Source organism: Geospiza fortis, unplaced genomic scaffold (genome assembly GCF_000277835.1).
Source record: "Geospiza fortis unplaced genomic scaffold, GeoFor_1.0 scaffold231, whole genome shotgun sequence".
Lineage (NCBI taxonomy): Eukaryota > Metazoa > Chordata > Aves > Passeriformes > Thraupidae > Geospiza > Geospiza fortis.
Window position 1 is genome coordinate 1,211,390 of NW_005054351.1, and position 14,069 is coordinate 1,225,458.

The window sequence follows — 14,069 nt, forward strand, 5'->3', positions numbered from 1 at the left end:
ATTTAATGGGACATGTAAGGTCACATATAAGCTGAGACATTTTAATTTATTTAATTTTTGTTCACACCTCAAACTAAATATATGAGGAGAAAACAAAAAGATTTGCATACAATGAAAATAATTTCATTCATTACTTAGTCTGGCATTTTCTGTATTTCTGTACTGTACATACTAAAGTCTCAGGCTTAGAGAAACAGCCTTTCTTCAGTCATGTTTGACACTGAAAATGTTCCCCCTGTGTAGTGGGACAAAACTCCAGTACTTTGCAGTAGAGCAGGCTACAAAGAAGCCACTGGAAAGAAAAACTGAAACCCTTGAGAACTGAGCAGGCTGGATTTACTTTCAATTTTGGAACCAATGCTAAATGAATTAATTTATCTTGAACCTTTTATAAGGACTTCCTCCTAAATTGGAGTGATTATTGTTAAACTAAATAGAGCTGCAGCACACTCCTGAGAATATCACAAGTCTCTTCCTGACCTCCCTGAGGTCAAAACTGAGATTTTATTTTAAATCTTGGGAGCCTGGTTTAAAAATCAAACTCTGCAGTGGAATTGTGTAAGAGGGTTGGCCTTTTCACCAGGTAGCTTAGGAGTAACTTCACAGTAATCTTTTTCAGAGACTGAAATATTTCAGGTAAAAGTCCTAAACTTGCAAGTACTCCATGGCATTTCTGTTCCTATTGTAATAGAAAAAGAATGAGATCTTGGCTGTGGTAACTCTTGGTTGTTGTGTGATCTTATTGCCAAGTATTTTTTATATAAATTGGAAATGTGGTCATTTTTTTTTATTCCTACAAAGAAATCCCCATGATCAGATTTCCTTAAAGTCTCATAAATCCCTGCATTACACCTTATCAGCTCCATTATCAGAGCTATTTAGTTATTTAGTTCCTTTTTTAACCCAGTAAGAAAGTAATTCGCTGCACCATTTATCCTCCAGTTTAAGCTTTGTGCAATTGTTCAAACTTTCCTAATTTTACATTAGGCTGATACTTAAGGGAAAAGCTTTCCCAGATGTTAAAACAGAAATCTTGTGTATGAAATGCAGAGACGAATGATATTATCTCTAACTCTGTTGGAAATGTGGGATTTTTAAGGCACTTATGCTCGTGCAATAATATTGTGACTGCATTTTCAATTGAAGACAGAAAACACAATACATTCAATGACTTACAAAAATAATAATATTTCTCTTTGTACTGGAGAACCATATTCCTGAATATGAACTAGAAGGAGAATTAAGTTCTATTTTCAAAACTTTATGTTTGGGTTGCTGTAGCAATATTATGTTCCATCTTTGCTCACTTACCTTTCTACCTCCTTTTCTCCCTTCTTATGTTTTAACTAAAGCTGGCTGCAGCTTTCTCTCTTGCTGTCTTTTCCCTCTCATTGAGGGAAAAGACAGCAAAAGTTTTCCCTCTCATTTTATCTCTCATTGAGCCTGCAGGAATTTCACCTGATATCAATCCATCATTTTTATGCTAACACAGAGGAGTAACTTGGTTTTGTGTAATGACAGTGGGCAAAAATTGCTGCTGATTCACGTAGCACGTGGTAATTCAGTGTGTTACCTTTAATTTGCCATGGTTGCCCAGGAGTGGTTTTCTTGTGTTGTGATTGCTTTTTTCCTTTATTTTCCTTTAATTTCCATTCTTTGACTTAAAAATGAGAGGCATCTTACTTTTAAACTACTTTGCCAAAAAAATAGTAATTAAATGGATGGCCCCGGGTATCCTTTTAATTGCTTCTGTTTTGTCTATTTGGATTTCTTCCTAATAACTGTGTAATGTTTTAATGCTTATTTTATAATTGAAAAACTTTTGTAAATTGTGTACGCAGGTCTTTGGATTGTATTGTAGCAGGCTTGGCATAGTGGGGTCCTGCCTATGAATGGAGTGTCTTGGTGTTATAGTAATCAATAATAATAGATTTTGGTAGCTAAAGCATGTGCAGAAGGTGACAATTTATTTCTAAAATTAGAACTGTGCATTAATATGAAGGTTTTGAAGTGAAGTTTGGGCCAAAGGATAGCTGCATTTTGTTTTGTGGGTTTTCACTCTGTCCTTCAACACACCTATTTTGAGACAGCTTGCTTAAAGATCTGTAGAGCAAAATTTCTTTGAATGGAGGATTTGGTGTTTGTTTTCAGTGGCTAAGATGGATGAGCTGTCCTGCTTCTTTGTAAAGGTGACATCTGCCTCCCCCAGTGATCCAGTATTTCTGGGGCGCTTTTCCAATCTCTCAACCAGATTCAGCTTAACAATGTAAGTGAGCAAGTTCAGGGGTGGCCTCACCCAGGGGGCTATGAGAAAAGAAAGTGTATTTACCCTGAGGTCAGGAGTGGGGTGGGTTCATCAGAAAAATCAAGTTGCAGCAGAACTTCATGTGAGAATGATGCACTACCTGCCTGGCAGCCAAAACTTCTAATGTGTTCTGGGCTTACATCTTTGGAGAAGAAAATAGGGGGGAAAAAAAGGGAGTGGGGAAAGAAAAGGGATTTCTAACAGTCAGCTGTTTCCTAAAGCTGCCTAGTAAGTCCATAACTAAGGTGCACTTCCATGTTCAGCCATTAACTGTTTCTTACTAGAAAACAAAGCAACAGAAAAAAAAATTATGTTGCTGTCAGTTTATAATGGTGAAGTTTTACTTTAGAGATCATTAGATTCTCTGCCACCTTGAAACTCCCATGTGGCATTAGTATGTTGTTTGCTTTCTGATTTGAGCTATGTCCCTTGGAAAAGGTCATGTCTGCAGTGTTTTTAGAATTTATGTTTATTTTCCCCAAGTGTGCAACTTCAAAACAGCTTAGCTACTAGCATCAGACTCTTCATGTTTAGGGCGAAATAGCCTCAAAAATAGCACCTAGGGATATGGAGTAGTTGGTGTATGAGTTCATGGGTTTGTTACTTGCAATTTTACCTGAAATATATTGCAGGTTTTCATTAGGTGTTATTTCATTCATCATATCGGGGAATTGCCCTTCTTCTCATCATGCTGACGGATAGCAGTCTGTGGCACTTCTAAACTACTCTGCTAAATTAGTTAGCTTTTAAAAGGAATATGTGCTGCTTTGGTATATCAGGGTATTCACCTAGTGTCTGTAGCATCAGCTATTTTGATTTATCACTGCAGTGGTCTGCAATTGTGTCTTCTGTATCTCAAAGAAGAGAAATTAAACTATTTGCTAGTCTGAATTTTCACTAAAGTGAGCACTTACATTGTCGTTGGTCAACTCCTAGAAAGGACCAGGTAGTTTCTAAATGAACTAGCATGTTTACATAAACAAGGGACTCTTACTGAGTCAGTCTCCTGGAAAGTACCATCACTGTATTCCCAGGGATTTTCATACATTAGCTGTATGTGGTGAATGCCAAAAAGTCCTGCCTTCCCTTGTGGCATAGGCATATTTTGAGTGATTTACCCAGGATGCCAGGGCAGAGGAGGAAGCTGAGTTTGTGTGTGCAAAATATCAGGGTGTTAACCTGTATTGCAGACCTGTGGTGGAGGTTGTATCTGGCAGGCTTAATACAAAAAAGCCACAGCCTGGGTGTTCTTGCAGACTTTCTGTCATTTCAGCTTTTTCCATTTGTGGAAGTGTATGTGTGTGTGTGTGTGTGTGTGTGTGTGTGTCTTCTCCATGAACACTGAATCTCTGAGACGGAGTTCTGTGTTTACAGTTGCTCAGTACTGCAAGGCATCTGCACCTAATTTGCCTAGGCATCATTCTGCTCCCCAGCCTCTGCTCCAGACATTTCTAATTTACCTGTTGGATTTTTATGTTGGGAAAGAATATGGTGCCTGCCAGCAAAGAGGCAGAGCAAGATTGGGTTTTTCCAAAGCAGCACAATGCTCGTTAGGACTTGGCCCTTGCGGGACTTTGAGCTTGGTCTCACTTGTGCTCTTTCTCTCTGCCTTGGGTTTACCAGGCGGTAATGCCTTGCATTTTCCTGCTTCTAGACTTGGAAAATTAGATATTCCTTGAACAATACCTTGGCTCTGGGAGGTTTCCCAAGGAGTGTTTCTGTCGTAACATCAATCTAGGGGATAAGCTAGCATCATTGGGAACAATCAGGATCAGTTGTTACAGTGAGTGCAGTGCATCTTCACAGAATATATCACTGTTTTTCCAAGAGAGATCTCAGTTGCACTGAAGTGTAACACATGCTGCTTGATAGGATAATAATGGGTTGGGATCTTTTCAGTTTTCTTTTGGAGTCATTTTTCACTCTGAATTGCTGGTCTTTTATTCATTTCTTTCTTTGGAAGTGAAGAGGTTGTGGGCTGCTGAGTTAATACAGAAAGTTGTTGCTCACATGCTCTCATCTTGAAGTGGAAACAATTTCTATTTAATTAGTTAAAATTGTCTTCCTAGTGGTCGTATGTTGGACAGCTTTAAAGTGTTGTATTAGTAGATCTAGACACTTAATTTGAGCAGTGGTGACACATATCAGGCAAGGTGACAGCTGTGCTGTGTCCATGCATCAGTGAATTTCTTTTTGAAGCAGATAATTGCAAGGATTTTAAACAAAGACTGTAATATTTAGCCTTTGACAGTTTCCATATCTCCACCAGAAGTCAATGCCACTGTTCTTACACTGTGGTCAAGTATTGTCGCTTTTCTGTTATTCACTAGGTCTTCATGAGCTGTTTGATATTGCTAATCCTAAATTAAATCTAAGCAGTATCATACTTGAAGCTGACTTGCATCATCCTCTTTCAGTCTTTCTTTTATAAGAAATCAATGTTAATGTGTAAAAGTTGGACATGCACAGCTATTTTATGCTGTTAATTGAATTATGAAAAGCTTAAAAGGAAAGCTTAGCACATCATTGTTAAAGTCTACTGATGTCTTACAAAGATGTCTTACACTCTTAATATGGCAGTATATTACTTGTGTGCAGTGATAGCTCTAATTGGAAACCTAATAGGATGCAAGAGATTTCTAAGACTGTTACTAATGATAATATATTTTTTAAGTCTGTGGGAGTTTTTTATTGACAGTCCCTTGGGCTGAAGCTGGAAATAAAATGCAAAATGTTGAAATATTTCTCATTGGCTCAGAGGGCTGTATTCAGTGCTAATGGCACGTCACATTTTTTGAGTGCTGAAGTGCTCTCCTTTGGCAGTTCTGGCGATATAAATTCCAACAGTAAATCGGTGCTAACGAAGTTCAAGTACCTGTTCCCGTTCAGTAGCTCCACCTTTAGGGGAGGGAGGGAGGGGAGGATGGTTGCCAGCGCAACTTGCAGTAATGACAGTGTGTCAGTAGGTTGCTAATAGGTACATAAAGAGGTGATTCCTTGGAGCAGTGGCTAAGGGTGCCCCAGAGAGTCCTTTTCAGTAAGTTTGCACAGTTAGGTTGGTGTCTTTCCAGAGCCAGAGCTTCCCTCGAAATACAACACTTTTCCAGTCTAATGCACAAGTGGTAGCTGGAGAGTACTGAGTGCCCAAATATATGGACCTGCATAGGACAGGGACAAGTCATTAAGGTGGAGTGGGATGCCAGGAGTGTTCAGGATGGAATGGCTTTTGCTTTAATTTAATACCGATCTTGAGCTGTGCGGGGTTTTGTGTTCTGGAGAGAAAAATCTTTCCCTTGTGGCTGGTGCATCATTTGCAGAGAATCTGTCTACTGCTTTCTTATATGCTTTCCTTTCCCTAGAAGTATGCTTTTAGTCATAACTTCACCACTGTTGAATTATCTAACACCAACATATTGTGAAATTTTATTATTAGGTTAATCTGGGAAAAAAAAATGTTAGGTTTGATAACAGAATTAATTCCCTTTCTCTCTCCTGGTTCCCCTGATGTCAAGAAGATGTTCACCAGTACTGGGAAGAGCAGGGAAAAAAAAGTCTCTGATCACTGTTGACAACTTATGTTCTTGCAATTGTATTTATGTTTGTAACATTGTTATTAACACTTAGTGATTACTCTGGTTTCCTGCATGTTAATCAAATGCACATTTTCATGTGTACATTGAATTTATTGTATTGCCTTCCTTCTCAAGTAATACTGCTCTGTGATTATTATAATATGAAAAGAGCCTGGGTTTTACCTTCTGTCTTAGAGGAGCCTTGTTAAAAGAAGGAAGAAAGAAGAAGGCTAGTTTTCATTGTATAAGGAACGTTAAGATCCATCCCCTTCAGAGCAAGGGGAGAAGAGATTTCTGAAACCATGGTACATCCATGATGGAAAAAGCTGTGTCAGCACCTCCTGTTATGCAAATGCTTTTCCAGCTCTGGCATCTTACAAACAAAATACTACAATAGCAGTACAGAAGGGAAGAGCCAGCAAAGGAGTCCTACACCATTAATGGCTTTATAGGTTGAGCTGTACTTAGAAATACTCAGTGACATAAGGCACACTACCAAGTACAAGTGTCTGAGGATATCAGTAAAACTAATTTTACCAAGCAGACATTTGATCTCTGCAACACCTTTAGTTTGTACTGCTTATAGAGACATGCTGGCAGGTTAGGCAGAATCTCAAATAAGCAGAGCTAATTTGAGAAAATGCTGTTTTAATTTGGCACAGTGATTTTAATTCCCCCTAAAAAACGCAGTTCCACAATGCAAGCAATATCAACAGGGTAAGATCATGTGCAGAAAAATGATAAAAGTGTAGAAAATTTTGACATTTCAGAGCATCATCATTAATTTGGCTTCCTTCAATTATACTGTAAGCCTTTGTTTAACAATAATGCAGGATAGATTTTCATTTTTAAGAACACACAAGATTCATGAAATGAACATAAATCCTTAATTTGTTTAGTATGGTCTTTAATGTGGTACAGTTTTATTAAGACTGAGATGGAGGAGCCATTTTTGAAATACAGTAGGAAATTGTTCTTTGAAACTTAGCCCTTGTATTGTATTGGTAGCATAGTATGTTTAGGAGTAGTTCTGGGCAATGCTGCTCTTGTAACTATCAAGAGAAAGAAAACTATACCCCACCTCTGGTTTCTCAGCTTTGCTAAACAGTCTGGAACACTGATAAGTTCAGGTAAGATCTCTGAGTGTTTGAAAGCATTCAGTCTTCTTTTAATCCCTGTCTCTACTTCAGGTGGTGTATGAAGAGTAACACTGAAATATTTCTTCCATATCATACTTGAAGAATGTAAGAAGTCGCATTTATTTGAGCTGTGATAGTATTTCTAAATTATTTTGTTTTTTATCTCTTAGTGCTGGCCCCAAAGGTGATAACATCTATGAATGGAGATCAACCATTCTAGGACCTCCAGGTTCAGTCTATGAGGGAGGTGTTTTCTTCCTTGACATCACATTTACCCCAGAATATCCCTTCAAGCCTCCAAAGGTAAGAGACCTGTAGCTAACAAATTAAGTCATGAGTGCTAAACATGAATGGCATGCAGTGTTAATGGAACACAGCCCATTTGAAATCCACTCTTCTTAAGAACAAACTTAAGCTAATTTTAGACATTACAGGAGTTTCTATTAGCTAATGTTAACAACTTTTTCAGTCATCTTGATAATTATCCTAGAGCTTGTCTTCTTTCTTCCTGCTTCTGTTTATAAGTCCTAAGCATTTAGTGCAAGCATTTGGACAGCACTGAGAAACTGAAAAGTAAATAAACTTGAGAAGAGGAGAAATGCTACAAATAATTATTTCTCAAACAACTCAGGTACTGTAAGCATAAGTTACATGTGTTTTGGCCACCAAAGTAGTATTTAATTTTCCAATTTTGTTGGACACTTGTGTTGTTCACCTATTTGTACAGTAACAAACTTTCTGTAGGTGTGTTATATTTGTGAAGCTCTTACATTCCAGTGTTGTTGTGTTCCAGTGCTCTAAGGCAAATACCAGTGCAAGTGAACGTTATCCGGTGGTTCCAATATGTGGCCACAGGAAAAGTGTTGGGTTACAAGAGGTGCTTGTGCATACACTTGGTGTTTGTCTTGTATCTGAAAGCATTTATGTGCATGTTTAACTTTCTACTTAAAAGTTGTTTGATGAGATAAATGCCAGTGACTGCACCATCTTTCAGACTTTGGTCTAGTCTGCAACAGAAAGGACTTCTTCAGGCCATCATCCATCTCAACAGATGCTATGCTAATTGCTCACACAAGACAAATTAATACAAGCTTGCCAAATTAAGGAAACTGTTTGCCTGTTCTTGCTCACTTAACTTCAGGGTTTCTGGTAGAAGATCCTTAAATTCTACCTCTAAGATAGGGCTTCAATTCACAAACAGCATGGTCTGCCTTGGGACATCTCTAGTGCTTTTCTGCTGACATCTGTCCATCTCTTTTTGGAGATTCTCTGGCATTCTCAGATGGTTCTCATGTCAGAATTTAATTCACTTTCGAGTAGTTTTTTTGTTTGTTTGTTTTTGGTTTGGGGGCTTTTTTGTTTAATTTGCTGAATAACTTGTTGTCCAACCAACTGTATGCAATTCATTATGTTGTGAGCCCAGTAAGCCTTTAAAGAGGGATCTTTTGCTTTTCCATGTGTGCTTTGTTACACCTTTGCTTTCTATGCTACAGGTCAGAAGCATTTATCAGTCCAGGCTTGTTCAGACTCATCATAGAATCCTGGAATGGTTTGGGTTGGAAGTGGCCTTAAAGATCATCTAGTTCCAGCCTCCTTACTGTGGGAAGATATACCTTCCACTAGACCATGTTGCTGGAAGCTCTATCCAACATGGCCTTGAACATTTCCAGGGATAGGGCATCCACAACGTTTCTGAGCAACCTGTTTTAGTGCCTCACCATTCTCACAATAAGGGATTTCATCCTAATATCTCGTCTAAATTAACCCTTTTTCATTTTAAGGCCATGACTCCTTGTCCGTGCCCTTGCAGAGAATCCCTCTCCAGCTCTCCTGTGGGCCACTTTAGGTATTGGAAGGCTACTCTAAATTCTCTCTAGAACCTTCTCTTCTCCAGGCTGAACAAGCCCAACTCTCTCAACTTCTCTTCATAGGAGAGGTGCTCCAGCCTTTTGATTGTCTTGATGGCCTTCTTCTGGACTCACTCCAACAGGTCCATTTCCTTCTCATGTTGGGGGCCCCAGAGCTGGATGCCACACTTCAGGTGGGGTCTCACAAGTGCTTGTGGTTGCCAGACACAGGTACAAGGACCTTGCAGATGGGCTCATTGAACTTCACGAGTTCACAGGCCCACCTCTCTCTGTTCCTCCTAAGCTGTCTGTCCTTGCTTCCACTTTCTTTATGTGTCTGAGTTTGTACAGGAGCTCCTTGTTCATCCATGTAGGCTCCTTCCCCTTCTCTGACAGATGGATCCCATCAGTGCCCAGCAGACCAGGTTTCCCAAAGCAAGTTCCATGGTCTAAGTAGCCAAACCCCCAGCTGTGGCACCAGTCCCATAACCATTTGTTGGTTTGCTAGGTTTGACTAGCCCTTGTGAACCCTTTCCCTTTGACCAGGAGGATTGATGAAAAAACTGTCCATGCTCCAGAGTCCTTTCTTGTCACTCCCAGGACTGCCTTATTTGGCTTTAGTGCCTTTTCTGATAGGATGGGTGTTTCCAGTCTCAGAACAGCAAAGTGGTTCTGTGGGGACATCTCAGTCTTTGGAGGGAACTCTCTTCCTGCAGATCCTTGCCATGGTAAGCTTCCATTCTTCTGCATTATTGCCCCTCCTCCCTTCCCTGTGTGCTGGTGGGAGTTTCTGGCTGCTTGGCCATAGAATGTGGGTCCAGTGCAGTTTGGAACCAGCTGTCTTAACTCCTCCTCAGCAGCCCGGATGCCACACATGCTTCTCACTGCCTCCTACAGCTCAGCCAGCTGCTGCAGGAGGTTTCCACCTGGGCAGCACCTTTTGCAGGCAGGCCTGCTGACTGTCCTGCCCAGGAGAAAGGTCTTGACATTGCCTGCAGTCTGAGATCCACTCTGCAGCCTCTCCCTTCAGCAGGTCCATCTGGGTAGAAGGATCTGCCATGGGCAGGGTAGATGGTGCAAATGCCCCAGCCAGAGTTGCAGCCCTTGCTCTCAGATGTGTTCCCACCATGCTGCTTTGAGGGTCAAGTAGGATGCCTTGCAAGACCATGCTGTAAGTGCCAGAGCTACTAAGACAGCCCTATGTGCCAAGTTCCCCCATGCAGAACCAAATAAACAGTTATGTCATTCCAGCTCAGCCCTGCTTTCTGCTCTGTGCTTCTGGCTGAGATTGCTTTGTCTTTAGCTTTGCATCTAAACCCTCATCCAGATGAAAGGAAGGGTGGGATTAAAGCACCAAACATATAGATACCACTTACTGAGGCCTTAAAAGGTGAGTTTAGTGGTGATTCACTATATTGGAGCAGTATAATTTAAATGGAGTTTTTAATCTAGCAAAGTCCAAGTCAGTTTACAAACCACATGTAGGCATGGAAATAAAATATGTGTAACTTCAGTCTTACTGAGATGATATATAGGAGAAAGCATGGTGGTGCTATAATAGAACACACTTTTTCTACTTGGACACTTCAGGTTGAAATGAAGAACCCTCCTTTGAGAACCAAAGCTGCTCCTGTGTTAAAATCTACACTCGTGTTAATCAGTGGTAATGTGGAAAATATGATTATCATATTGCTCCTGCTTTATTCCTGTTATTTTTTTTATTAAAAACTGTCCAACTACTTGCAGTAGAGAGTAAATACTGTCTGTGGATCATGTTTAAGTGGTAGGCTAATGTAATTACAGTAGCCTTCCCGTAAGTGCCTTTCAGGGCAAGGAATAAAGAAACAGCTAGTTGAAACAAAACCCAGTGTATATCACTTTGATAATAAGCACTCACAGAACAGTAATTTTAAAATAGAGTAGAATGTGACTTTAAAAACCTTGATCTCTGAAAAGATGAAGCTCTGTAAGGAAAAAGGACTTGCAACCCTTGAGTCTTCCTTGGTAAGCCCTGTAAGACCAGTGGAAGAAAACCTCTGTGAGTCTTTGGTAACTCCTGTGAGGACAGTTCCTGCCGTGGTGGGCTGCCAATGGTGAAGTGCCTGTAGTTGAACACATTTCATAACCTGAAACTAAAATGCCATTAAAGGATTTACTTTCTTAAATAAAATTAGGTGAAAATGGTCATCCTGGCAAGCTTCCAAGCCCTTAGGTATATGTGTGAGAGAAGGTGTTGAGGCATAAACACTGACAAATGCAGTGTGGTTGATGAGCATCTTAGAGATGTGTGATGAAGGATATACAGGTGCAGTCTTTGAGGACTGGGTCTAGCTCCAGCTGAGGGCTTGATTCAGTATGTTGGAGCAAATGTTTTTGGAGAGGATATTCCTGTAGGAGAGCCAAAAGACTGTGCTAGAAGTGATATTTAGATTCCTGTGAGGGTACTAAGAGGGGCTGCACTAGTGTGCTTGAGGTTGGAGAAATGAAAGATCTTAAAATTTGACTTGGAAATGCGTTGCACAGTACAAGGAACTTCAGTGGGAGAAATCTGATACAGGGACAGATACTCTCTTACATGTCCTAAATATCTATAATGGAGTTCTTTTGCTTTTAATTGAGCATTCTACACAACACTTTGAAAATGTTAGTGTTAATCTGTTCTCTGCTTTTTAAGTTTTCTCATTTTGTGTTGTATTCTGGTTTTGCCTGCGTTTCAGATAGCAAATGAGTCAGGCACGTGCTGGGTGTGCCTGTATTTGGGAGAATCCAGTAAACAAATATAATTAGACTTTACGAGTTCAGTATTAGTACTATTACAATGGACATTTTCCCAAGAGTTACATTATAGTATGGGTTTGATTTCATTTGCTGAGGTGAAAACAGTAGCTTGTGTTGACCTGGGGTGTGTGCTTTGATCATTTGTATTAATAACCTCTAACCACTTCCTTCCACCCACTCCTATTCTACTGCTTGTGTAAATTAACCTCTGCTATCACTTCAGGGTGAGGTTGAGATTAGCTTCTTTTATGTCTTTTCAAAAGCTGTGCTTAACTCCATGTAGTTACTGCATTAATGTAATCTCAGGTGGGACATTTCCAAAGGATTGTTCAGTTACACTGTATTTTTCTGCTATTCCACATGCTGTTCTCTTCACTACCTTCCAAGTAACTCAGTTTCTTTTGATTTTGGTCTGAATGTACTAGGTTGATGTGAGGTTTCTTTTTTCCTCTTAAGGGTGTAATGAGAATTTACTTTAAATATTTTTGTTTGTTTTCCAGTGGGCCTCCAGTTTCTTCCTCTTCCAGTTCCATTTGCTTTCCCTGCACTGCTGGCTTTTGTGCCATCAGCTAAAATCATAAATGGCAAACAGCTGGACTACACATGTCTAACACCATCCTAGTTCTGAGTTGCTGCTAAAATGAAAACAAATTTAGATTTTTTTCCGCAGTGCTTGGTAGAGTTCATCTAACTGGAGAAAACTGCTTTCGGTGCCATAGATATATCCCTTAAGGATTGTATCTTAAGGTGTGTTAAGGAACCAGGCTGTTCTGCGAGTATATGGGAGTCGTCTTTCATTTTCACTTTCCCCTCCTTCATGAAAAATAACTTAAAAACAAATCTTACTCTTGAACACAAATAGCATTCATGCTTTGTTATCAGTTATTAGTCAGCTGGACTGAGAGACTGTCTACAGAGTATTTAGCTTTTGTGCTGAGAATCACGATTATCAACTTTCTGTCTTTACAAATTAGAACTGTTGACCTATGTTAATTTGGTCCTTATTGTATTAGCTTGGAAATACTCCATGCTTCCCCTTCTGGAAGTGTTCAAACTGTCAAAATGGTTACCTCACAGTTAGAAACCTTCTTGGAAGGAGCCCAAAGGTGCAGGTCAAACACAGGAATACTGAACAAGCAGCAGGGCTGGGCTGAGGGCTGCTCAGGAACCCGAGGCAGAGCCATTGCCAGCAACTGCCAATGCCACGAATGTGTTTCGCCCTGGACAGTGTGGGCTGGGGCAGGTACGGCAGAGGCAGATCCGCCCTCTGCTCAGGCCGGTGCACGTGGACTTCCACATGACTGCAGGGAGTAATTGCTGCCTTTCCTCCGAAGATTAGATGATCTGGGAAACAAAGGTCATTTAGGCTTCTTGTCTGCTGTACCTCCAAGGCTCCCTAGGTAGAAAGCATCTGGAGTTCTTGGTTTTGGAGTGGCAGCTTTTTGCAGAAGGTGTGGGAGGGTAACACATCTCTGCTCTCTTGAAGTCATTTTGCTATTTCCCCCATAATATGCAAATGTGCAGGGATTTGGGGTTTCCTTTGTTTGCTTCCTGTTTTAATCCAAAATCCAGGCAGCTCACAAGAAGTAAAGCATAAAATCTCCCCAAGCATGCAGCGTGGGTGTCTCCTGTGTGACAAGTAACCGCTTTTGCAAGTCCAAAAATAGCCCATGTGCTCTGTGCATTGGGAGCATTCTTGGAAACACTGCATGGATTCAGTGCACGGGGACATGCCAGTCACCAGGCTTCTGTAGCTGTCACCCCACCCTGTGCCTGCTCCCCAAGCCTGTGAGAGCGAGGGTCACAGGCAAATTTTTTGCATCAGAAAGGCAGTAGAAAAAATGAGGATTGACTGGCAAGTTTTATGTGTGGGCTGGTCCCATCTCAAGAGAAAGCACTGGTGTGTTCTTGTCATACCACACACTTACCAAGTGTGTTTTGCAAATATTCCTGTGACCTCTAAATAGCCAATAACATTTCTAGGTGTTGATAGCTGACAAATTTTGAAGATTTAGGACATGAACCCACCAGCTCATATTCCTAATCCTAATTATTCATGCTCATAATCCTAATCCATGCAAATTGCACCAAATTTGTTGTCACTGTTCACTCGGTGAGTCAGGGTAAGGCCTCTCTGCAGGTCCCATGGTGTTCTGAGCACGACTCCTGGTGCTCGTGTTTCCCTTTTGGATAGCTTCTGTGGCAAGCTGCCTAGCTCAGTCACATCGTGAAAATAAGTAAATCTAACTTCTCCTATTGCTGAGCCTCTTAGAAGTGATGGAAGCTGTGATTCCAAGTGCCTTGGCCTGTCTGGAGAATTTTATAAATCCTTGGGAGTCCAGGAGGAGAAAAATTCTGGTGTTCAGGCCCTGGGCCCTTTTGTCACTGGGAACAAAAAGACAAAAATTAATTAAAAAAAAAAAAAAAA

At 40.5% G+C, this 14,069-nt stretch overlaps 1 protein-coding gene across 2 annotated transcripts in view; it reads left to right on the top strand.

The window, feature by feature from the left end:
• Window positions 1-14,069, top strand: part of LOC102035571 (ubiquitin-conjugating enzyme E2 E1) — a 45,304-nt gene that overhangs the window by 29,095 nt on the left and 2,140 nt on the right. For both annotated transcript variants that reach the window (XM_005423369.3, XM_031058891.1), the window contains exon 4: window positions 7,187-7,319. In XM_005423369.3, coding sequence (XP_005423426.3) covers window positions 7,187-7,319 — 133 coding nt within the window. The remainder of the gene's footprint in view (window positions 1-7,186; window positions 7,320-14,069) is intronic.